Source organism: Caretta caretta, chromosome 6 (assembly GCF_965140235.1).
Source record: "Caretta caretta isolate rCarCar2 chromosome 6, rCarCar1.hap1, whole genome shotgun sequence".
In the NCBI taxonomy this organism is placed as follows: Eukaryota; Metazoa; Chordata; order Testudines; family Cheloniidae; genus Caretta; species Caretta caretta.
In genome coordinates this window covers 118,301,429-118,325,172 of record NC_134211.1, presented here as the reverse complement: position 1 = coordinate 118,325,172, position 23,744 = coordinate 118,301,429, and the positions used below count along the sequence as shown (strand labels likewise).

General features: G+C 45.0%; 1 protein-coding gene across 1 annotated transcript; it reads left to right on the top strand.

Annotated features, from left to right (window-relative positions):
- The first annotated feature begins 1,390 nt into the window (after nt 1-1,390).
- SNAPC1 (small nuclear RNA activating complex polypeptide 1) lies at nt 1,391-23,699 on the top strand. The gene is made up of 10 exons (XM_048855742.2): nt 1,391-1,604; nt 4,799-4,958; nt 7,840-7,980; nt 8,600-8,704; nt 13,643-13,801; nt 14,457-14,531; nt 15,831-15,893; nt 17,825-17,969; nt 21,146-21,229; nt 23,110-23,699. Exons 1-10 carry the CDS (start codon nt 1,477-1,479, stop codon nt 23,142-23,144), a joined length of 1,095 nt encoding a protein of 364 aa, XP_048711699.1. The 5' UTR covers nt 1,391-1,476; the 3' UTR covers nt 23,145-23,699.
- Nucleotides 23,700-23,744: the final 45 nt, after the last annotated feature.

Below are 23,744 nucleotides of genomic sequence, written 5' to 3'. Positions count from 1 at the left end.
AGGAGGATCCTGGGAACTATAGGCCAGTCAGCCTCACCTCAGTCCCTGGAAAAATCATGGAGCAGGTCCTCAAGGAATCAATTCTGAAGCACTTAGAGGAGAAGAAAGTGATCAGGAACAGTCAGCATAGATTCACCAAGGGCAAGTCATGCCTGACTAATCTAATTGCCTTCTATGATGAGATAACTGGCTCTGTGGATGAGGGGAAAATGGTGGATGTGTTGTTCCTTGACTTTAGCAAAGCTTTTGACACGGTCTCCCACAGTATTCTTGCCAGCAAGTTAAAGAAGTATGGGCTGGATGAATGGACTATAAGGTGGATAGAAAGTTGGCTAGATTGTTGGGCTCAACGAGTAGTGATCAATGGCTCCATGTCTAGTTGGCAACCGGTATCAAGTGGAGTGCCCCAACGGTCGGTCCTCGGGCCGGTTTTGTTCAATATCTTCATAAATGATCTGGAGGATGGTGTGGATTGCACCCCATTGCACCTTCACCTTCTATTATCGGGTCCTCAAGGAAGGGTGTGAGTATGTTACGTTAAGGTATTTATAATAGGAATGTTACCACCAGGAGTTTTGGAATTCTTTTACTGTTTTGCAGTCATAAGTTTCATAGCATTTATTATTCTTTTGTTAACCGCAATAAAGCTTTTCTCAATTTGGTATCGTCCTCAGTGTTAGTGTTTTTGCCAAGCCCCAGAGAGTGCTCTTCCGGTATAGAACTGAGTTATGGGACCCTGTATTCTGAATTGGACAAGACCTTATAAATCTTCTGGTTGGATGTGATCAGTGGCGAGCCATAACAACTAACCCATAAAATTCAGGTCAACAACTGTGCCCCGCCATAGGGTGGGGGGGGGGGCAGGGCCTGGTCATTAAAGCAGGGCTCCTGACTAGGCAGGGCTCTTAGGCCCCATGTGGGCTCTGTGGCAGGTGACTGACTGGCCAGCTGCTCGCATGTGGGTGCTGCCACTTTGTTTTGTTTGTTAATGGGGGGCGGGGGGACTTACTCAGCCCACCCCTATACATTATAGCCATCACTGAGGTGGGGGCAGGCTCCCCGCAACTACCCTCACTGGACTGACCAGGTGGAGGCTGCCCTCACTCAGCCCTGGCCCCGCCCTCACTGGAAGGGCAGAGGAAAGACTCCGCTCCACCACAAGGCGGCTAGAGAAGCTCAAGTACAGCAGATGAAAGTTGACGGTGCGCGCATGCGCCCGGGTGAGCGAGGGGGCAGGGGTAGCGTGAGTGTGTGAAGGAAGGTTGATGGGTCAGAGTTGTCGGAAATTCACGCAGGCGCAGTGTTGCGGGGAACAGAGTCGGCGCATGAGCAGTGGATGTTCATGTACCCGCTCCCACCCCTCCCGCACTATAGCGTTAGGCACGGTGGCTGGGGCCGCGCGCGTGCGCACTGGTGGTCCTGCTCTGCCTGGGCCTGCCGCGGGTAGCTGCTGGGCTGGAGCGGCCCGGCGGCGGGATGAGCTGCGCCTCGGGGCTGCAGGCGGACTGCGAGGCGCTGCTGAGCAGCTTCCAGGAGACGGATAATGTCCGCTTCGAGGTGTTCTCCGGCCTGTGGCGGGACCGCCGCTTCCACACCATCTTCCAGTGAGACACCCGGCAGCCCCCCCTCCTCCGCCCCGTGAGGGATCCGGCTTCGTCCCCGCACCCCTCGTGAGAGACCCAGCACCGGCTCGCACCCCTCCCCCCCCCCTCCCCGTGAGAGACCCGGCACCGGCTCGCACCCCTCCCCGTGAGAGACCCGGCACCGGCTCGCACCCCTCCCCCCCCCCCCCCCCCCGTGAGAGACCCGGCACCGGCTCGCACCCCTCCCCCCCCCCCTCCCCGTGAGAGACCCGGCACCGGCTCGCACCCCCCCCCCCCCGTGAGAGACCCGGCACCGGCTCGCACCCCTCCCCCCCTCCCCGTGAGAGACCCGGCACCGGCTCGCACCCCCCCCCCGTGAGAGACCCGGCACCGGCTCGCACCCCCCCCCCCCCGTGAGAGACCCGGCACCGGCTCGCACCCCTCCCCCCCTCCCCGTGAGAGACCCGGCACCGGCTCGCACCCCTCCCCCCCTCCCCGTGAGAGACCCGGCACCGGCTCGCACCCCCCCCCGTGAGAGACCCGGCACCGGCTCGCACCCCCCCCCGTGAGAGACCCGGCACCGGCTCGCACCCCTCCCCCCCCCTCCCCGTGAGAGACCCGGCACCGGCTCGCACCCCTCCCCCCCCCTCCCCGTGAGAGACCCGGCACCGGCTCGCACCCCTCCCCCCCCCTCCCCGTGAGAGACCCGGCACCGGCTCGCACCCCTCCCCCCCCCTCCCCGTGAGAGACCCGGCACCGGCTCGCACCCCTCCCCCCCCCCTCCCCGTGAGAGACCCGGCACCGGCTCGCACCCCCCCCCCTCCCCGTGAGAGACCCGGCACCGGCTCGCACCCCCCCCCCTCCCCGTGAGAGACCCGGCACCGGCTCGCACCCCCCCCCTCCCCGTGAGAGACCCGGCACCGCCTCGCACCCCTCCCCCCCCCCCTCCCCGTGAGAGACCCGGCACCGGCTCGCACCCCTCCCCCCCCCCTCCCCGTGAGAGACCCGGCACCGGCTCGCACCCCCCTCCCCGTGAGAGACCCGGCACCGCCTCCCCCCCCTCCCCGTGAGAGACCCGGCACCGGCTCGCACCCCTCCCCCCCCCCCCGTGAGAGACCCGGCACCGGCTCGCACCCCCCCCCCCCCGTGAGAGACCCGGCACCGGCTCGCACCCCTCCCCCCCCCCCCCGTGAGAGACCCGGCACCGGCTCGCACCCCTCCCCCCCCCCCCCCGTGAGAGACCCGGCACCGGCTCGCACCCCTCCCCCCCCCCCCCCCCGTGAGAGACCCGGCACCGGCTCGCACCCCTCCCCCCCCCCCCCGTGAGAGACCCGGCACCGGCTCGCACCCCTCCCTCCCCCCCCCCCCGTGAGAGACCCGGCACCGGCTCGCACCCCTCCCCCCCCCTCCCCGTGAGAGACCCGGCACCGGCTCGCACCCCTCCCCCTGAGAGACCCGGCACCTCCCCCGTAACCCCCCCCTCCTCCCTATGAGAGATCCCGCTGTCTCTGTGCTGGGATCATGACAGTCAATCTAAATGTAAAAAAACAACAGGGAGTCTGGTGGCGCCTTAAAGACTGACAGATTTATTTGGGCATAAGCTTTGGTGGGTAAAAACCCACTTCTTCAGATGCATGGACTCCCTGCTGTTTTTGTGGATACAGACTAACAGGGCTACCCCCTGATACTTGACACCAATCTAAATGTAGCATCATTCAAAATTATATTTTTAGCTCTAGCTGTGCTCTGATGTGTTTCTGCCATGGATAGTTCTTGTCAGTTACTCTTCCTCTGCAGCCAGTGTACCAAGCTCTGCACTTTCAGAGTCTAGTATCAGGGGGTAGCCATATTAGTCTGTATCCACAAAAACAAAAAGGGGTCCGGTGGCACCTTAAAGACTAACAGATTTATTTGAGCATAAGCTTTCGTGGGTAAAAAGCCCCACTTCTTCAGATACATGGAGTGAAAATTACAGATGCAGGCATAAATATACTGACACATGAAGAGAAGGGAGTTGACAGGCCCAATTCTATCAGGGTGGATGTGGTCCACTCCCAATAATGAGGAGGTGGTGTCAATACCAAGAGAGGGAAAATTGCTTTTGTAGTGAGCCAGCCACTCTCAGTCCCTATTCAAGCCCAAATTAATGGTGTTAAATTTGCAAATGAACTGTAGCTCTGCAAAAAGAAAAGGAGTACTTGTGGCACCTTAGAGACTAACCAATTTATTTGAGCATGAGCTTTCGTGAGCTACAGCTCACTTCATCAGATGTTTACCGTGGAAACTGCAGCAGACTGCAGTTTCTCTTTGAAGTCTGTTTTTGAAGGTTTTTTTGGCTGAAATATGGCTACTTTTAAATCTGTTATAGACGGTCCAGGGAGACTGTCCTACTGGCTTTTGTGTGTTACCATTCCTGATGTCTGATTTTGTGTCCATTTGTTCTTTTACGAACCGACTGTCCGGTTTGGCCAATGTACATGGCAGAGGGGCATTTCTAGCACATGATGGCATATATTGTCATTAGTAGATGTGCAGGTGAAATGGGCTCCTGTTGGTGTGGCTCATGTGGTTGGGTCCTCTGATGGTGTCGCTAGATTTTTCAGTCTGTAACTTTAAAAAAAATAAGATTATAAAGCAAACTTAAAAGAGGGAGAAAGTGAAACCTCAAAAGCTTTAATTCTTGTAAGGTATACTGAGATTATGAATGTAGTGTTTGTATTTCATGTGGCTTGTGCTGCACTGCGTCCAAGATATGCTGTATTGAGCCCATGCACTTTGGCTGTATTCTAAGCATACTATTTAAATTCCTAAAAGTAGAAATAGATTAGAAAATGCAGTAATGAAACAGTTGGTTCCTTTTTAATAAGGAAAAACATGAATATAGAAGTATCTAGCAGTGTTAAGTCTGACTAACACCAAAAGCAAGGACATTCAGGACTGTGGAGTTTGATTGTATCCTTGTCATATAGGGTTTCTGAGAACAAAATCAGATCATTGCATCCTTCAGAACATAGGTCTTCTGTTTAATGTAAGGAATGACAGAATGACAAGAGGTAAAATTTAAGAGATTTAACCCTGATTATCCTTGAAGATTTGTCAGTTATAATCAGACCTTAGTCTAACATAAGTTTTAAATGTATTAATGGGTTAAGTCTTTTAAAAACTGTACTTATATCATTATTTGCTTTTATCTATTTTTTGTTTGTTTGTTTTAGTGGTCAAACAAGGCCTTTAGAGAAGAATAAGTTTACACAGAAGGTGTTGGATCTGGCATGGCGATACTTCTTGCCTCCTTACACTTTCCAGATTCGTGTTGGTGCTCTGTATCTTCTGTATGGATTGTACAGTACGCAACTCTGTAAGCCAAAACAAAAGGTAAGTTTTTTTTTTTTGAGGATTCCGTCTCAAAAGAATATCAGACTTTTATGATTGTATAATGATTTCTTGTATATTTTACCACCACAACTTGAAGACTTTTTTCTTTTTTAGGAATAAAACATGAGTATTCTGGAAGAAATGGGCCCTCTAAGAAAACTACCCTATTGAACATCATTAAAGTCTGAGAGCCTAAAAACTGGCTAAATTAACTGAAGGCATGGTATTTTTCAGAACTTAAAATATCACTTGCCTGTGCCTATAGGAAACTCTCCTTTGTTTAAAGAATAATAAATTAAAGTTTCTAGGCTTCCAAATGTGAGCTGAGAGTAAATGTTCAGCAGTCTTTCTCTAGGGCTGCAGAGAGCTCCAGTGCTGCTGGTGGTGCTTACGTTTTCCCAACCTGTAGCAAAGTGAAAACTGGCCAAAGTTTCATCCGTTTTCGTTTTACACTCTTCAGAACCATATATAGAACAGGGAAATTATAAGTTTAACTGCAGTTTCTTCTGAAAGGTATAAACAATATAGATACATGTTCTGAAGCTATTCTTTAGAAAGGGGGACCTAAAAAGAGATGTTGGGGGAGGTGTAGAGTAGATGAATTCTTTTTGCACCATCAAGAGCTGAGGGGTAAAGTAGCAAAAACCATCTTCACAGCCAGGACCCTCTCGGTAGGAGAGGAAAACAAGAGGAAAATGTTTTCTCTCCCTCTCAGGTTAGAGGGAAGACTTTTCATCTTTCATATACCTACCTGGATTTCCTGAGCAGGTTAAAATAATGGCACTTAGGTAAGAATTCTTACACTGTTCTCTTTACAGCTTTGAGGAGTGTATGAATTAACGTCTCACCTTGGCAGATCAGAGCACAAGGGGTGGGTGGCGGGGTGTGTGTGGGTCTTTGACATTAGTCTTTAACTAGTAGGTTTATTCCCTGACTCCTAGTGTTTACATTTTAATTATGAATTCAGGTCTTAAATCTATGCTTTTGCATCAGTCACTGCCACTTGGGTCCGATGAACACAGCAAATAGCGCCGTGGCTGTGCAGGGCGTTCTTCACTGCCTTTGTGGCATGTGTGCAGATTGTGCAGTGAAGGTCTGATAGGAGGCAAGCCGTGGCAATTTTAAATGGCGTTTGGTGCTCCTGATTCACTGCCCATGCCACAGGCTGTGTGTTGCTCTTTAACTGTCCCCTGTGAACCCTGCTGCACTACGTTAATGTGCTGTAGGTACTGTTTAGAATGCATCAGCACTATCCACAGGGCATTTAGAGAGCAACAAGCAGCCTGTGGCTAGGGTGGGGAAACCAGTGCCCCAATACCATTCCAAATTCCTACATTGCCTCCTGTCAGATACTTACTGTTCAGCCAGTGGGGGAGGAGGAGGAGGAGAGAGGGAATACAACAGAGGAAGAGGAAGAAGAGAAGGATCGTCCTGGGAATGAGGTCCAGGGCAAGGAGTGGCCAAGGTAATAAAGAGCCCTAGGTGGCATAGGAGGCCTGGGCAGGGTCCCCCTTGATCATAGACAGGGAGAGCGGGGAGAGTTCCTGGTTTCTCTGGGGAGAGAGGTGGGGAGAAGGAGAGGTTCTGGTTTCACCAGGGGGAAATGTCATGGCTGTGCGAAGGCATGGAGCCCCATACACATGCACATGGTTCTCTGGCTGCCTGCCTAGGAAAATTTTGTGGGTAAGCATCCGTGATATTTTTTTGTTTGTTATGATCCACTTGCCCCAAAGTTCACCAGCTGCCACTGTCTGTCAAAATGGCTGATATAGGTGATAAAAATAGCCAAATGTGGCAACAAATTGAAAATGGTTTCAGAAGTGCAAAATAGACCATACAAATGAATGTAAAGCAATTTAAGCTGTCACAAAAGGTTGAAAATTATGCATACTATTGAACTTTTTCCCATGGACATATCCATCGCACATAGTGATCTAAAATGCACCTCAAGCGTTCCTGGCGCTACCCCATATCTAGGCCCCTTCCAAATTCATGGCCATGAAAAATGTGTTATGGACTGTGAAATCAGGACTTTTATGTGCCTTTGCCCTATACTATACAGATTTCACAGGGAAGATCAGAGTTTCTCAAATTGTGGGTCCTGACCCAAAGGGAGTTGGGGGGGTCTCACGGTTATGTAGTGCGTCATGGTATTGCCACCCTTACTTCTGTGCTGACTTCAGAGCTGAGCGGCATACCATACCATGCTTCCCTTACTTCTGCGCTGCTGCTGGCAGCAGCTCTGCCTTCAGAGCTGGGCTTGCAGCCAGCATCCGCCGCTCTCCAGCTGCTCGACTCTGAAGGCAGCGCTGCCGCCAGCAGCAGCGCAGAAGTAAGAGTAGCAATACGGCAACCCTCCCCCTACAATAACCTTACAATCACAACACTGTGAAACTTTAGTTTTAAATACCTGAAATCATGAAATTTACAATTTTTAAAATCCTATGATCATGAAATTGACCAAAGTGGACCCTGAATTTGGTATGGCCCTACCCATGCTTCCTGTCTGTATTTGGCTTTGCACCTTTGGTACTTGTCTGTGGTCCAAGTAACCTTTCTAATTCCTCAACTTTTTTTTATAAACATCCCTAGAAGTCAGAGTAAGGTTGGCATCATTGTATTCATTGTCAAAACAGATGGCTAAACCTAGAATACTAAACACAACAATGTTATATAGGATTACTTACGTGACTGACTTGTTACTATTAGAATCTGCTGCATCTTTTCTGTAGTTTTGAGGTCACTTCTGTCATATACACCCATTCAGGCATGTCTCCAGTTTGTAGCATGCTATGACTTTACTCCACTGGTCAGCTAAAATCTCTAACTACTGTTCAAGGAAATGTGTATCAGTAAAATAGATTCCTTTTTTCTATTGCAGATCAGAATTGCACTCAAGGAGTGGCTTGAAGTTCAGAGATTTCAACAGGATCTGATAAATGCCCAGCATTATGATGCAGCGTACATATTTAGGAAGCTGAGACTAGACAAAGCATTTCACTTTACAGCAATGCCCAGACTTGTGAGTTATTGCACAAAGAAGTTTACTTCCTTTAGAAAATCCCTGTCTATCTTCTAATTGTTGTACAATGTTTAGTTAAAAATAAGAAATGAAGAGAGAGTTGAGCAGCACCAGTGCACTTGGTTTGCAGTTACTTTTTTACAATACCCCAAAGTGCAGTAGGTACTTTACATAACTAACTCACGATAGAGGCTGTTGGATTTAAAATGTAGTTTAGATGTAATCTGAATCCATCATATGTTCTGCTTTAAAAAACTAGCAATTATTTGAAAAAATATTGCTTTGGCATCTTTATAATTTATCATGTCTTTTAATCTGTAGAAATTAACATTGTTTTTCTGAGTTTGGGTGGTGGCTTGAATTTCTGATAACATCCATGCAGTGAAAGAATATCTTTTTTTAAAAAAGTGTTTCACAAAAGCTATTAAATCATTGCTGTGAGATTGAATGCTTGAAAATAAATCTATACAGATGAATGTCAGGATCACCTTGTTTTCTAGATCCATGCCTTTCAGCATCTTTCATTTTTGACTGTCAAGGTGAGAATTTTCATAGTTATAAACATACACCTGTACATTTCTTTTACCATGTATTTCGAAATATACCCATCTTTATACAGCTGTGCTTCAGAACTAAGAAAAAGGTTCGGGAAACTGAACTTAAAGAGGAATTTAAGGAGCTAAGTAACCGAGTAAGCAAGCTCATCACTAATGATGTGTTGGAGGTACAGTAACTTTTATGCTACAAAATAATTATCATTACTGTCAAATATAATTCTCTAATTGTATGGTCTGGTCCTTGTAAAAGTTTTGTTACAGAAATAAGGACAAGTATGTGTACTAGCAGTTTTACCATCCATTCTGAAACACTGCATCTATTTTCATGGAAGGACTACTATATTTGTATAATACCGAAAGTGTGCAAAGTGCTTCACAGACGTGTTAAGAAGATTGTTCCCTGCCAATCCAAATAGGCAACTCTCACACAAGAAGTGGGGGAAGTACACTGCAAAAGACAGTATTTTAATTTAAATTTTGACCTTTGTGTTTGCCCTGGTTCGGCAACTGGCTGCATACAAGTGAGCATGTTGATGTACCAGCTTACAGTCATAGAATCATAGAATATGAGGGTTGGAAGGGACCCCAGAAGGTCATCTAGTCCAACCCCCTGCTCAAAGCAGGACCAATTCCCAGTTAAATCATCCCAGCCAGGGCTTTGTCAAGCCTGACCTTAAAAACCTCTAAGGAAGGAGATTCTACCACCTCCCTAGGTAACGCATTCCAGTGTTTCACCACCCTCATAGTGAAAAAGTTTTTCCTAATATCCAATCTAAACCTCCCCCACTGTAACTTGAGACCATTACTCCTCGTTCTGTCATCTGCTACCATTGAGAACAGTCTAGAGCCATCCTCTTTGGAACCCCCTTTCAGGTAGTTGAAAACAGCTATCAAATCCCCCCTCATTCTTCTCTTCTGCAGGCTAAACAATCCCAGCTCCCTCAGCCTCTCCTCATAACTCATATGTTCCAGACCCCTAATCATTTTTGTTGCCCTTCGCTGGACTCTCTCCAATTTATCCACATCCTTCTTGAAGTGTGGGGCCCAAAACTGGACACAGTACTCCAGATGAGGCCTCACCAATGTCGAATAGAGGGGAACGATCACGTCCCTCGATCTGCTCGCTATGCCCCTACTTATACATCCCAAAATGCCATTGGACTTCTTGGCAACAAGGGCACACTGCTGACTCATATCCAGCTTCTCGTCCACTGTCACCCCTAGGTCCTTTTCCGCAGAACTGCTGCCTAGCCATTCGGTCCCTAGTCTGTAGCTGTGCATTGGGTTCTTCCGTCCTAAGTGCAGGACCCTGCACTTATCCTTATTGAACCTCATCAGATTTCTTTTGGCCCAATCCTCCAATTTGTCTAGGTCCTTCTGTATCCTATCCCTCCCCTCCAGCGTATCTACCACTCCTCCCAGTTTAGTATCATCCGCAAATTTGCTGAGAGTGCAATCCACACCATCCTCCAGATCATTTATGAAGATATTGAACAAAACCGGCCCCAGGACCGACCCTTGGGGCACACCACTTGATACCGGCTGCCAACTAGACATGGAGCCATTGATCACTACCCGTTGAGCCCGACAATCTAGCCAGCTTTCTACCCACCTTGTAGTGCATTCATCCAGCCCATACTTCCTTAACTTGCTGACAAGAATACTGTGGGAGACCGTGTCAAAAGCTTTGCTAAAGTCAAGAAACAATACATCCACTGCTTTCCCTTCATCCACAGAACCAGTAATCTCATCATAGAAGGCGATTAGATTAGTCAGGCATGACCTTCCCTTGGTGAATCCATGCTGGCTGTTCCTGATCACTTTCCTCTCATGCAAGTGCTTCAGGATTGATTCTTTGAGGACCTGCTCCATGATTTTTCCAGGGACTGAAGTGAGGCTCACTGGCCTGTAGTTCCCAGGATCCTCCTTCTTCCCTTTTTTAAAGATTGGCACTACATTAGCCTTTTTCCAGTCATCCGGGACTTCCCCGGTTCGCCACGAGTTTTCAAAGATAATGGCCAATGGCTCTGCAATCACAGCCGCCAGTTCCTTCAGCACTCTCGGATGCAACTCGTCCGGCCCCATGGACTTGTGCACGTCCAGCTTTTCTAAAAAGTCCCTAACCACCTCTATCTCCACAGAGGGCTGGCCATCTCTTCCCCATTTTGTGATGCCCAGCGTAGCAGTCTGGGAGCTGACCTTGTTAGTGAAAACAGAGGCAAAAAAAGCATTGAGTACATTAGCTTTTTCCACATCCTCTGTCACTAGTTTGCCTCCCTCATTCAGTAAGGGGCCCACACTTTCCTTGGCTTTCTTCTTGTTGCCAACATACCTGAAGAAACCCTTCTTGTTACTCTTGACATCTCTGGCTAGCTGCAGCTCCAGGTGCGATTTGGCCCTCCTGATAACATTCCTACATGCCCTAGCAATATTTTTATACTCTTCCCTGGTCATATGTCCAACCTTCCACTTCTTGTAAGCTTCTTTTTTATGTTTAAGATCCGCTAAGATTTCACCATTAAGCCAAGCTGGTCGCCTGCCATATTTACTATTCTTTCGACTCATCGGGATGGTTTGTCCCTGTAACCTCAACAGGGATTCCTTGAAATACAGCCAGCTCTCCTGGACTCCTTTCCCCTTCAAGTTAGTCCCCCAGGGGATCCTGGCCATCCGTTCCCTGAGGGAGTCGAAGTCTGCTTTCCTGAAATCCAGGGTCCGTATCGTGCTGCTTACCTTTCTTCCCTGTGTCAGGATCCTGAACTCAACCAACTCATGGTCACTGCCCCCCAGATTCCCATCCACTTTTGCTTCCCCCACTAATTCTACCCGGTTTGTGAGCAGCAGGTCAAGAAAAGCGCCCCCCCTAGTTGGCTCCTCGAGCACTTGCGCCAGGAAATTGTCCCCTACGCTTTCCAAAAACTTCCTGGATTGTCTATGCACCGCTGTATTGCTCTCCCAGCAGATATCAGGAAAATTAAAGTCACCCATGAGAATCAGGGCATGCGATCCAGTAGCTTCCGCGAGCTGCCGGAAGAAAGCCTCATCTACCTCATCCCCCTGGTCCGGTGGTCTATAGCAGACTCCCACCACTACATCACTCTTGTTGCACACACTTCTAAACTTAATCCAGAGACACTCAGGTTTTTCTGCAGTTTCGTACCGGAGCTCTGAGCAGTCATACTGCTCCCTTACATACAGTGCTACTCCCCCACCTTTTCTACCCTGCCTGTCCTTCCTGAACAGTTTATAACCATCCATGACAGTACTCCAGTCATGTGAGTTATCCCACCAAGTCTCTGTTATTCCAATCACGTCATAGTTCCTTGACATCACCAGGACCTCCAGTTCTCCCTGCTTGTTTCCAAGGCTTTGTGCATTTGTATATAAGCACTTGAGAGAACCTGTTGATCGCCCCTCATTCACAGTATGAGGCAGGAGCCCTCCCCTCACAGACATTCCTGCCTGTGCTTCCTCCCAGTATCCCGCTTTCCCACTTACCTCAGGGCTTTGGTCTCCTTCCCCCGGTGAACCTAGTTTAAAGCCCTCCTCACTAGGTTAGCCAGCCTGCTCGCGAAGATGCTCTTCCCTCTCTTCGTTAAGTGGAGCCCGTCTCTGCCTAGCACTCCTTCTTGGAACACCATCCCATGGTCGAAGAATCCAAAGCCTTCTCTCCGACACCACCTACGTAGCCATTCGTTGACTTCCACAATTCGACGCTCCCTACCTAGGCCTTTTCCTTCCACGGGGAGGATGGACGAGAACACCACTTGCGCCTCCAACTCCTTTATCCTTCTTCCTAGAGCCACATAGTCCGCAGTGATCCGCTCAAGGTCATTCTTGGCAGTATCATTGGTGCCCACGTGGAGAAGCAGGAAGGGGTAGCGATCCGAGGGCTTGATGAGTCTCGGCAGTCTCTCCGTCACATCGCGAATCTTAGCCCCCGGCAAGCAGCAGACTTCTCGGTTTTCCCGGTCAGGGCGGCAGATAGATGACTCAGTCCCCCGGAGGAGCGAGTCCCCGACCACCACCACCCGCCTTCTCCTCTTGGGAGTGGTGGTCGTGGAACTCCCAACCTCAGGACAGCGCATCTCATGCCTTCCAACCAGCGGAGTCTCCTTCTGCTTTCTCGCCCCAGACATATCATCTGGTCCGCTCTCCGCAACGATACCTGTGGAGAGAACATGAAAGCGGTTAGTTACCTGTGTCTGTGTTACTGGAACCCGGACATTCCGCTTACCTCTTCTGGAGGTCACATGTTGCCAAGCTTCTTCACTGGCCTCTTGGCTCCTCTGTGCAACCTGCTCTGTATCTGTAGAGCTTTGTGCCCCTAGAAGCCTATCCTGAGTTTTGTCCAGAAAATCCTCAGTTTCCCGTATGCAACGCAGGGTCGTTATCTGTTGCTCCAGACCTTCAATCTTCTCTTGCAATATGGAGACCAGCTTGCACTTTGTACAGACAAAGTCGCAGTCAGCTGCAGGATTGGGGGGTGGTTTGTTTTTTTCAAACCCTTGCTTGTTTTCCCATGGTCATTTTACTCTCTCACTTTTAGTATAATGTTACCTATACAAACTCTGGCACTGGAAGTAGGATAGAGTTTTTCTTCTGTTACATTGTCTAGTCATGCTGACCAGCTATCTGGTTCATGATGTCTCTTCCAGTTGGTTCTAGCATTTTAGACTTGTACACAGGGAAGACCTGCCCCCCATCTCACGTCCTCCATTGCCACTGAAATCATTAACTAACCATGAAATGGGGGGAAACTTTAAAATGCCTCAAACAGTTGAGGATTGAAATCTTTGCCTGAAAATAATTACCTGATACCACTGATGTTTCCTTCTTAGTGCACAGTCTGTCTTCCTCTGATTCTCCACTAAGCTGGTGGGACCATGATACTAGATATTAATTAAAACACTCTTATGACTTGCTACTACTGACAGTGATCAGCTAATTTTAACAAGCTCCTTTTTAAAACAGTTGCTAGTTCAATATACTGTGATTAAAAAAATTATATGCACAATGTTCGTATTTAACCAGGAGTTTATATTCTTTATTTGTTGCTACATCACTGGTTTTTTTTTAAAAGCTTTTAACATTTTTCACTTAAGGAAATGATGAATGTTCATGACCACTATCAGAAAATGAAGTGTTTGATCTCCACTGACGGATCCCAGCCGGATAAGGCTCTGAGCTTGATAAAGGATGAATTTGTAATTAATATTAAGAATATGATTTTGGAATATCAGCAATGGCAGCAGGACAAAATGGTAGGCTATAGTCTCTATTGTGCTGTGGCAGTGCAGGTTATCATGAGTGTATAGAATGTGTTAAATGTGTGAAGATCTCTGAATATATTTTTCAAATGATAAATTAAAGCTTTGTCTTAAAAGATTTGTCATGAGTGAAAGACCAGATATATAATGTGTACACCTCTATGGAAGTCTGAAGATTAGTGGTGCATGAATGCTTTAAGTAGGGATCTATGCAATCCTGTAATGTAAATGTTAAATGTGCCACACACACTTACTTTGAAGTCATGCAAGGGACATGATACCAGTAATTAAAATATTAGACTGAGGTAGAAGGGAAGAGAGAATGTGGTTAATTTCCTAGAATAAATTGATCTTTTAAATTTTATGTTGTGAAATGGAGATGACAACGTTACTGTGAAAAGAAAAGGAGTACTTGTGGCACCTTAGAGACTAACGAATTTATTTGAGCATGAGCTTTCGTGAGCTACAGCTCAGCTGTAGCTCACGAAAGCTCATGCTCAAATAAATTCGTTAGTCTCTAAGGTGCCACAAGTACTCCTTTTCTTTTTGCGAATACAGACTAACACGGCTGTTCCTCTGAAACGTTACTGTGCACATTTTCAGTTTTGTTCAAGTCCTGAATGAGTTTTACATATCTATACTTTTTCAGAAATCCTCCTCAAAGGCTAAAGATAGTGACGAAATGACTGACAAAAGGGAAGGAGGGACTTCTCAAGACTCAGAAGTAAGAAAAGTTTACTGTGTAATATCTTAATGTTATTGGGCAACCTAATCTGCAGTCAGAGCACGTCAATCTGTGATCAAGTCAGGAAACTAAGCAGTGGTCTGGTCAAGCCTGGCTAGTACTAGCATGGGAGACCTTCAGATTCCAGAGTTCTGAGTAGTGTTGGTGTTTTTTAGCAAGTATGTTCTTCTCTGTTAGTGGTGGACTCAGGTCTCAACTTGAGAGGTCCTGAAGAATGCCATGGCCATTCTCCACATAAGTAGGGGTTCTATCCCTTCTATCCTGGCCAAATTCCTTTCTGGTTCTTCTGTAGTTTCAACTGAATGCTGTATTCAGTTTTTACAATAAACTGTTTCATAGTGCTGCTTTTTGTTTAAATAACTGCTGGGTTGAACCCCAGAAAGTTATCTTTCATAGAAAGGTAACTATTTGCATGTATGCTTTTCTGCACTGTAGAAACCTAGGAAAGCCAAAGTCACAGTTGCTTTACTCTGGAAATCTGATAGTTTGTTTTACTGAAATAAGGACTTTTTAAGCAGCACTTATTTTACACACTTAGCTCTCTACAGATGACACAGTTTGCAAGATGCATCTTCTACATTCACTCTCAAGGAGTTGTTCCTTAATTTAATATTGCCCTTTCACTGAATGTTATATCAGGTAATATGGAAACTACCTTCTTTGTACACTTTTATATTCCATCAATTTGCATACTGTAAATATTGAGATTTATTCTCTTCCCCTGTGCCCAACTCCAAGATAGAGACATAGCGAGTGAATCTTATAAACAGTTGTACATTCACAGAAGGGATCGCTGCCTCATTTATCTTCATCCTCTAGTTGTTTTAAGATGCTAGTTTCTTTGAGCAAAGTGAGTCTGTCTTGCATTTTATTTCTGTTTTTCATAATTGATCATAAGGAAGGACAAGATCAATGGACAGCTAAGACATAGTGGCAAAGCTCTGTGGCCCTTGTCAAATACTTGAAAAATACTAAATCAAAGTATTTTTGTATGAATGCAAGCAGACGTATAAAGCCCACGGTTGGCATGGTTCAGAGGATAGGACAAAGGTGTGGGAGACAGGAGATCTGGAGTCTTTGACATGTGGTGACCCCTTGGGCACGTCTTGCTAGCGGTACTTAGTTTCCTTATATATAAAACAGGGATGATGATTCTCCAATTTAGTAAAGCACTTTGAGATTTGGGTGAAAAGCTCTGTGATTGTGAATAAAAATGAGAAGATTAAGGGGATATGCCGGTAACTGGCTTTTTCTGACCTTTTTCTTGTTTGTTTACAGGGTTCTGAAAGAGCAAATGCACTGGCTAAAATCAAATACAAGTCCTATAATGCAGTTGCTGAGGTAAGTAAACAATTAGGTATATTTGTTAGGGAATTGTTAATCATTACCTTTCCAAAAACACTTACTTTCACTTAAATTATAATATGGTCAGAAAAGTGATTTATCAAAATGGCACCATCTGCTTCAAGCCCTGCTCCCATTGGGCATTCAGTCTTACCCACCTTATTGGCAACAAAACCAAGTTTTTACTACTCCTATTAGCTTTGCAAAAGCAATACAGGTGTTGAGAGAGTGAGCTGGATTCTAGTCTGGCATGTGACAGAACTGTTAGTAAAGTTCCTTATGTCAAGACTAATTGGCCTTCATTTAATATCTGTGCACGCCCCTTTTTTCAGTGGAGTTACACAGGTAACTGAGAACAGAATTTTGTACATACGTTTTAGAAAGCTGCCATGACTTTCCAATCCCAGGGCGAACTGTCTATGCTGGCAGTTAAAAACTCCCATACTTTTACCTGTCAAATGAAATGGGGTAAAATTTTCAAAAGTGACTTTAGAATTTAGGCTGCTAAATGCTTTTAACTTTCAAAGTCTTGGGAGTTCTTAAAAGTGAATGAGACTTAAGCTCTGAGGTCACTTTTTGAAAATGGGACCGAGGCTTTTAAGTCACTTAAGTACTTTTGAAAATGTTATTCTAGATCTGATTAGTCATTGAACCAATGAACATGAAATCCCCCAATCTCCATTGTATTGTTTTTTATAGTAGATCCAGACTTAAACATTTTTCTCTCCTAATATGGGGAACGTGGATGCACATATTTACTAAAATCATGATATAGTGCTTTGAGTATACAGTAGTAAAACTTTGAAATTATAGTGATGTTGCTTTCCCAGGCAACTAAGAGAAAAATGGAGCCCCAAACTGGACAGTAAAAACCCCATTTGGTCTTAGTAGTCTGTCTTTGTTACACAAGAAATGTTCTTAACATTTGCTGCTTATTGCTTAAAAATAACTCTATAAAAAAATGTAGCACCAGGGCATTCTCTGTGCTCTTGAAAATAAGTCTCACAATGTGTTCATTATTTGACAGGTTTCAGAGTAGCAGCCGTGTTAGTCTGTATTCACAAAAAGAAAAGGAGGACTTGTGGCACCTTAGAGACTAAAATTTATTTGAGCATAATCTTTCGTGAGCTACAGCTCACTACAGATCTCCCCACTGTATTTGCCACTGAATGCATCCGATGAAGTGAGCTGTAGTTCACGAAAGCTTATGCTCAAATAAATTCGTTAGTCCCTAAGGTGCCAAAAGTCCTCCTTTTCATTATTTGAATGTCAGATAAGCAGTGTTACTCTGAAATGGTAATACTTTAAGATGTGGGATTTTCAAAAGTGCATAAGAGTTGGGTGCCCAGTTCTCAGCTACTATGGACACTTACTGTCATTATTGTCTTGTCTGTTAAACAAGGGGTTCTCAACCTTTTTCCTTCTGAGCTCTCGCCCCCCCCCCCCAAAAAAAAAAAACCAAAACCAAATTCAACGGCCAACCCTTGCCACAACAACTGTTTTTCAGTAGATTAATAGCCATGCCTGGCTTTAGGAGGTAGCAAGCAGAGCAATTGCCTAGGTCCCCATGCCAAGGGGGGCTCCACAAAGCTAAGTTGTTCAGGCTTTGGCTTCAGCCCAGGGAGGAGGGGCTCAGGATTCAGCTTTCTGCCCTGGGCCCAGTGAGTCTAATGCTGGCCATCCTCTCTGGTTTATTTTGGTGGACCCCTGAAACCTACTTGCAGCTCCCCCAGGGAGCTCTGGACCCCTGGTTGAGAACCGCTGTGTTAAGCATAATGTGATCACTGGCATGGTGGTGGAGACAGAAAGATGTCTTAACATGTCTTATTTCCCTAACTAGATTCAGTTACTTGCTGAGTGTATCACTATTGTGTGCATGTAGTAACTAGATTTCTTTCTGTTGCTTAATGGATTTATTTGGATTTTAGGCCTCCAAATCAAGAAGGCACCGTCAAGTTAAACTAGAATCTTCTGAATCTGGGTCTGATCAGGGAAAAATGAAAACCCCCAGGTGTAAAAGAAGCAGAGAGAGGTCACAGTTGACACAGAAGAGAAACTCATTGGAAACCAAAGGTAATTCTTCATTATATTAGTGGTACTGGAGATGCTAAGGAATTCTTCTCTCCCCTCTGTCAGCCAAGGCAGTTGGTTATAGTTCTTATCAGCAGATGGAGACAGAAAATAAAGCAAAGGACTTGAGATGTCACTTCCCTTTGTAAATGCACCTGACTTGGCTGATCTTGCTCAGTTGTCTTCTCTCTCTCAGCAGGCGGAAGCTAAAGTGAACTCTTCTCTGCTCTTGGTAATTCTCCCCCCAAACATTTCTTTACTGACAGTAATGTAGGGTAGAATGCTTTTTATTTTTTATCTTCTCTCACCGGTGTGTTAGATGGCAAAGGCAGACTACCAACTGTTGTTCTTTCTCTCCTGCTGGGCAAGGATTGGCCTTCATGAATGTAGAAGCAGTGTATGAATGTTGATAGCTCCAGGGGGCCTAGCCCAAAATCCAGAGAAAATAGTCTGATTTTCTGCTTTTGTTTCTATCTTCTGTTTTTGTTCCTGTTGTGTTCTTCAGTGAATATCCTCCCGTTTAAGAATTCGGTATTTATCTGCTCTTTAAGCTTATTAATGAAGATTATTTAATAATACAGATGTCTTGATGTCTACAGCGTCCCGCTCCCATCTGATACACAGTGCCATTTATTTTTGCCCTCACTAATGGTACTTAAGTCAATTTTCAATTCAGGTGACACTGTTGGCATCCAATGCATTGCTTTTGAATAGGACTGAAAACATTGAATCAAATGTTTTTTTTTAATCCTGTTATATTGCAGCTACCACACTTTCTTTTACCATTCTATAAAAAGTTATTGTCTGAAAGGAATTTTATGTAATCATGCATTTAATTGCTCAAGGCTCTGTAATCACAGTTCCTGCTCACAATAAACATTTCATTATTTTAGTGAAGATTGCACTTAAACTTTGCCAGGATCATTTTTAGTGCCATATTAGGACGTGCTGCAGACAGGGGGAGAGGTGCCCCAACCCAGCCCCCTGGACTTACCACGGATAGGGAAGAGGTGCCCCAGCCCAGACCTGCCGTGGATGGGGAAGAGATGCCCTGGACCTGCAGCAGCCGGGGGAGAGGTGCCTATCCCCTCCAGACCAGGTGCTGCTGCGGGGGCAGAGAGCTGGGGGAGAGTTCTCTCTCTCCTTGCCATAGCCCCGGGGCAGCCTGCACCCCTCATCTTCGGCCCCAGCCCTCTCCTGCACCCCAAACCCCTTATCCTTGGTCCCACCCCAGAGCCTGCACTCCCAGCCGGAATCCTCACCCCCTCCTGCATCCCAACCCTCTGTTTCAGCCCTGAATCCCCTCCCACATGCCGAACCTTTGGTCCCACCCCTGCCGCATGAATGTTATGTGCATCAATATGGAGGTGATGTGTGACACATGAGCTCCATATTCATGCATATAACAAAATTCATTCCACACATGTGTGGGAAAAATTAGAGGGAACACTGCTCATAACAAAAGAACCATGGGGACAGTCAATAAAATTAAAAAATGGCTAATTCAGGACTGATAAAAAGGAAACACTTTTTCAGCCAGCATGGTTACATTGTGGAACTCATTACAGCAGGCAGTTGTTGAGGCCAAGAATGTAGCAAGATTCAAAAAGGATTGGATATCTGTATGGATATTCTTGTTATGCAGAGATGTTGTGGTTACTGTTAACAAAGTTTGGAAGACATGTTGAAACTTGATGCTTAGGGCTTAAGATAATCTAACGTTCGTAACTCTGAACAAAATGTTATGGTTCTTTCAAAAGTTTACAGCTGACCATTGACTTAATACAGCTTTCAAATTATACTATGCAGGAGAAGAATGCTGCTTTCCCTTCAATTTTTAGTAGTTTGTTTAACACAAGTCAGTTTGTAACTCTGAGGTTCTACTGTATTAGAGATCAGGGCGAGGTCGAATATGGGAACCAGATTACCCCAGTTCTGCCTACTGCAGGGTTCTTACACCTTCCTCTGAAGCAGGAACTCAATTTACCTTCGGGCCAGTGCCAGTCCTCAAATCCTCCCAGCAGGCCAATAATGTCACTGAAGATGGTGTTCAGAAAAGAAAACGTTTATATTTTTTTATTTTGAATTTCTTAGAAATAATAAAATTGTCATACAACTTTACACAATTCTTTGCCTGCCAGAGAGTTTTTAGTGTTTGCCAGACACCTGGCAACGCTTCAGTTCTGTCAGTTTGTTGATGTTTGGCCTCAGTGACTGAGCCGTTGAAACCTTCAGGATTGCAGCAAGGTGGGCATCAGATATTTGTGTTCGGTATTTTGTTTATATTCATTGTGGGGGGGGGGGGGGGGAAGTGATGCTGCCTCCATGGCTGACTCTCCCTGGCAACTAATGATTCTGCGTCCATGGCTGACTCTGCCTGGTGACTAGTGATGGTATCTCTGTCCCTTTCCCACAGCCAATGGGAGCTGTGCGGGGCGGCGCCTGCCGCAGAAACGTCTCTCCGCAGGCTGCAGTGGGGAGGTTCTCGGGCCGCAAATGGCCCGCGGGCCAGGACTTTGAGACCGCTGCTCTGAAGCATCTAGTATCTGCCACTGTAAAAGACAAGATACTGGACTAGATGGACCTAGGTTCTGATCTAGTCTGGCATTGGCTTATCTTCCTACATTCCAAAAATAATTCTGTAGTTCAGTAAATTAATTCACTTTGCACCCTAAGATGAATATCATTTGGATCAGCTCATTTTTATGTAGTCATATTTTCCAAGTATTTTCTTACATTCCTCCAAGTATATTCTAATCAGGGTTTCATAAGGTGTCTGACCTTATTTTCTTAAAAGACAGAGTTGAAAAATTCAGGTATTCCAGCCATTTTATTTATGAATTTCATTCCTGCGAAAATGAACATTTATTTGGTCTGATGGCTCTGTCGCACTTCGTGATCTGCAAAACCTCTTTATTCCCTGTAATCTCTCTGGCTAATGTTAACAAACCCTGCATCCATCTTTTCAGAGTCTTCGTTTAGTATGGTTTATGTTTATATTACTAGTTATTGCTCAAGAGCCAAATGAAGGTTCTGTGAAGGTGCTAAAAGCTCCTTAGTACCAACTGATGTCTGCTTTTTTAACCAAGAGCAAGTAAGCAATCTGTCTGGATTGTTTGTACCTGAGATGTAGAGACATTAATAACTGGTGGCATTTTTCCCTGAATATTCCTTTGTAGATAGGAGACAAGCAATAAAGAAGGAAGCCGTTACTCGCAATCGTAGGATGCCTGTAATCGCAGAAGAAAATTCCAGTGAAGAAGGTATGACTGCAGTCCTAACATTTGAGACGTGTTTGTTTGTAACTTATTACTGTCTAGTGTTTCTTTTTGCAAATATATTTGTGGTTTTCAAAGTACCGAAGGTGCAGTTAAGAACTCTACCTACTGTATTATAACTTCTGCTGTTCTGGTTTTCCTGTCTTGTCACAGCTAGATTATTTCTAAACCTGTAAGTTTATTTCCATAAAATAGCACAAGGCTTTAACAAGCACCCTGCAAGCACATGAATAATCATTTAAAAGTCTTGTTATGCCATATGCATCTTTTCCCATGTTCTTAATACAGTAGAGCAAAGATTGCACTCAGTTAAAAGGAGGATATTTATTCTTGGCAAATGCTGTAGGTGAACTTATAATTTTTATATTTATTAAAAGGGAGAATAAAACCTCTTTCAAGTGTTCTCCCAGTTGCTAAACAGGTGCCTTAGTTGTATGATATAGCAGCCTCTGGACTAACTTGCAATAGAGGCCAAACTAGCCCTATCTAGCCTCTCAGTCAGAGGACATAAAAGGGCCATCCCTTGGGTCATGTTTGACGCATACCTCAGTCAAACCAAGGATCAAGAGCCAACCCTATATACATGGACTGAGGACTTTCTCTGCAATATTAGAGACTTCATGGCAAAGTTGGGATGTGATTCCATTAGTAATTGAAAAGAGGGAAGAAGATTTTGATATGCTTCATCTGTTTGTGTCATGAAGGAGAACATAGCTTTTACTTGAAAGTAAAAGACAACTTTAGAGAACTTCCATTGGAGCTGGTCCTATGGAAATTACAATTGCACTTGGGGCATTGCTAAAATCTCTGTTTTCATTGAGTTGACCAGTGATCAGAAGCTTCCAGGGCAAATTTTCCACTGTGCCCACGGAGAGCTCAATCATGGTGGAACTGGAGGCTGTCTGGAAATGGTGGCAGCTCCTTCATGCCTGTGGAGGATTGAGTATAGCAGCAGTACTTGCCATCCCTCTACCCCGACATGTCTGGGGTGGGGTTGGTAGGTGTGGCAGGAGTAGAGGAGAAACCTTCTATTGATTATCTCCAGCCACATTAAGGTCATTTTGTACCATGTACGCAGTGCAAAGTGGACTTAATGGACCAGTGAATCTAACCCTTAATATGAAAGGCTAAGGTGAAACTGAGGCTACCTAAAATAAGTGGGACAGGTGATGGGTAGCTTATTGACAGGCTTTAACTAGTGCCCCGTGGGGTAAAGCTCTTGTGGGGTCAGCATTATAGAAACTGTATTAAAGTAGATGAATAGAGAGGGAGCATGTGTGTACTTGCCTTTTTAAAGTGCAAGGAGTTTTCATAGAGCTGAGGAGAGACTATTTCCTCTGAAGACCTCCTCATGTAAATATAATTGTCGCTAACTTTTGAGTGAGTGTGTTTAGTTTATTGACTTCAAATCTAAACTAGTAGTGGAATTAATTGCAGTTCAGGTGAATTACTAATATGCCCTTTAAATGGTCATGTGGATTAAAAGAGCACTTGTATGTCTAAATCAGGAAGAAATGGAAGACCGCTTTTTTTGGATAATGCCAATGGTAAACAGACTTTGTTACAGATACATGTGCAATCAATTTAGACATGAAACATTTGGGATCCAGTCTTTTAAGCACTTCATGTGCGAAACTTAGATTGAGATCATTGGGAGTTCATGTGCAGAGAGCTTGCAAGGTATTTATATATCTGAATAAACTTTAAAGTACACTAATCTGTTCCCATAGTGCTAGTTGATACTTGAAGGGGTACACTGTCTCTAATATTTTGAATACAATTGTATACTGTAGCTTTTATTTGACTTTATTTATAAAAACAGTCATCTGACAGGCTGTTGAACCTCTTTTATCTCCTCTTGTCAGATCTTCCATGCCCTAAAAGGAAAAGAACCCGTTAAGAAAGGATCAAGTTGAAGAATTTCTTGTGTGAATTAGACTGTTAGATTTTTTTTTTTATGGTCAAATATAAATGTCTAAAACAACTTTGTAAATTATTTGATTTGGTCATCTCTGTGCAGCCATATCAAATGAAGTCACAAAGCAAAAATTACTCCTCCTAGAACTACAGGTTATGTGGAACTGTAAATAGTGACTTCAGTATATGTTGTGTAATGGTACAACCCAGGTGAAGGTAGAGTGGAGTGGAAACTTTTTCTCCCAAAAACTAAATTGTATATGTGTCCTTGTACCTGTATTGGAAATGGTGAGGGGCAGAGGGCTGCTTTTTTGTTTTGTCTAGCTTTTGCCATGTGAGTTGACATTTATAACTCATTCCCATATAACACAAATAACAGAATCTACTACAAGAACACTCCGAGTATGTACACTATATGGATGAATATTTTGTACTTGTGCTATCAGTATTCTTACAACCTCTGAACGTAACTGCTAATTTTGTAATGTTAGAGACCATTTAAGATTACTAAGTGCAATAAATGATTTTTTTTTTTTTACTAAGTGTGTATGCTCCATTTCATTGCGCACAACATTTATAAACA

What these genes read in the sequence shown, in the direction of transcription:
- SNAPC1 (XM_048855742.2), top strand. Translation starts at nt 1,477, where the DNA reads ATGAGCTGCGCCTCGGGGCTGCAGGCGGACTGCGAGGCGCTGCTGAGC. An exon ending in CGCTTCCACACCATCTTCCA is followed by an intron (nt 1,605 to 4,798) that starts GTGAGACACCCG and finishes TGTTTGTTTTAG; the next exon opens with TGGTCAAACAAGGCCTTTAG. An exon ending in TCACTAATGATGTGTTGGAG is followed by an intron (nt 8,705 to 13,642) that starts GTACAGTAACTT and finishes TTTTCACTTAAG; the next exon opens with GAAATGATGAATGTTCATGA.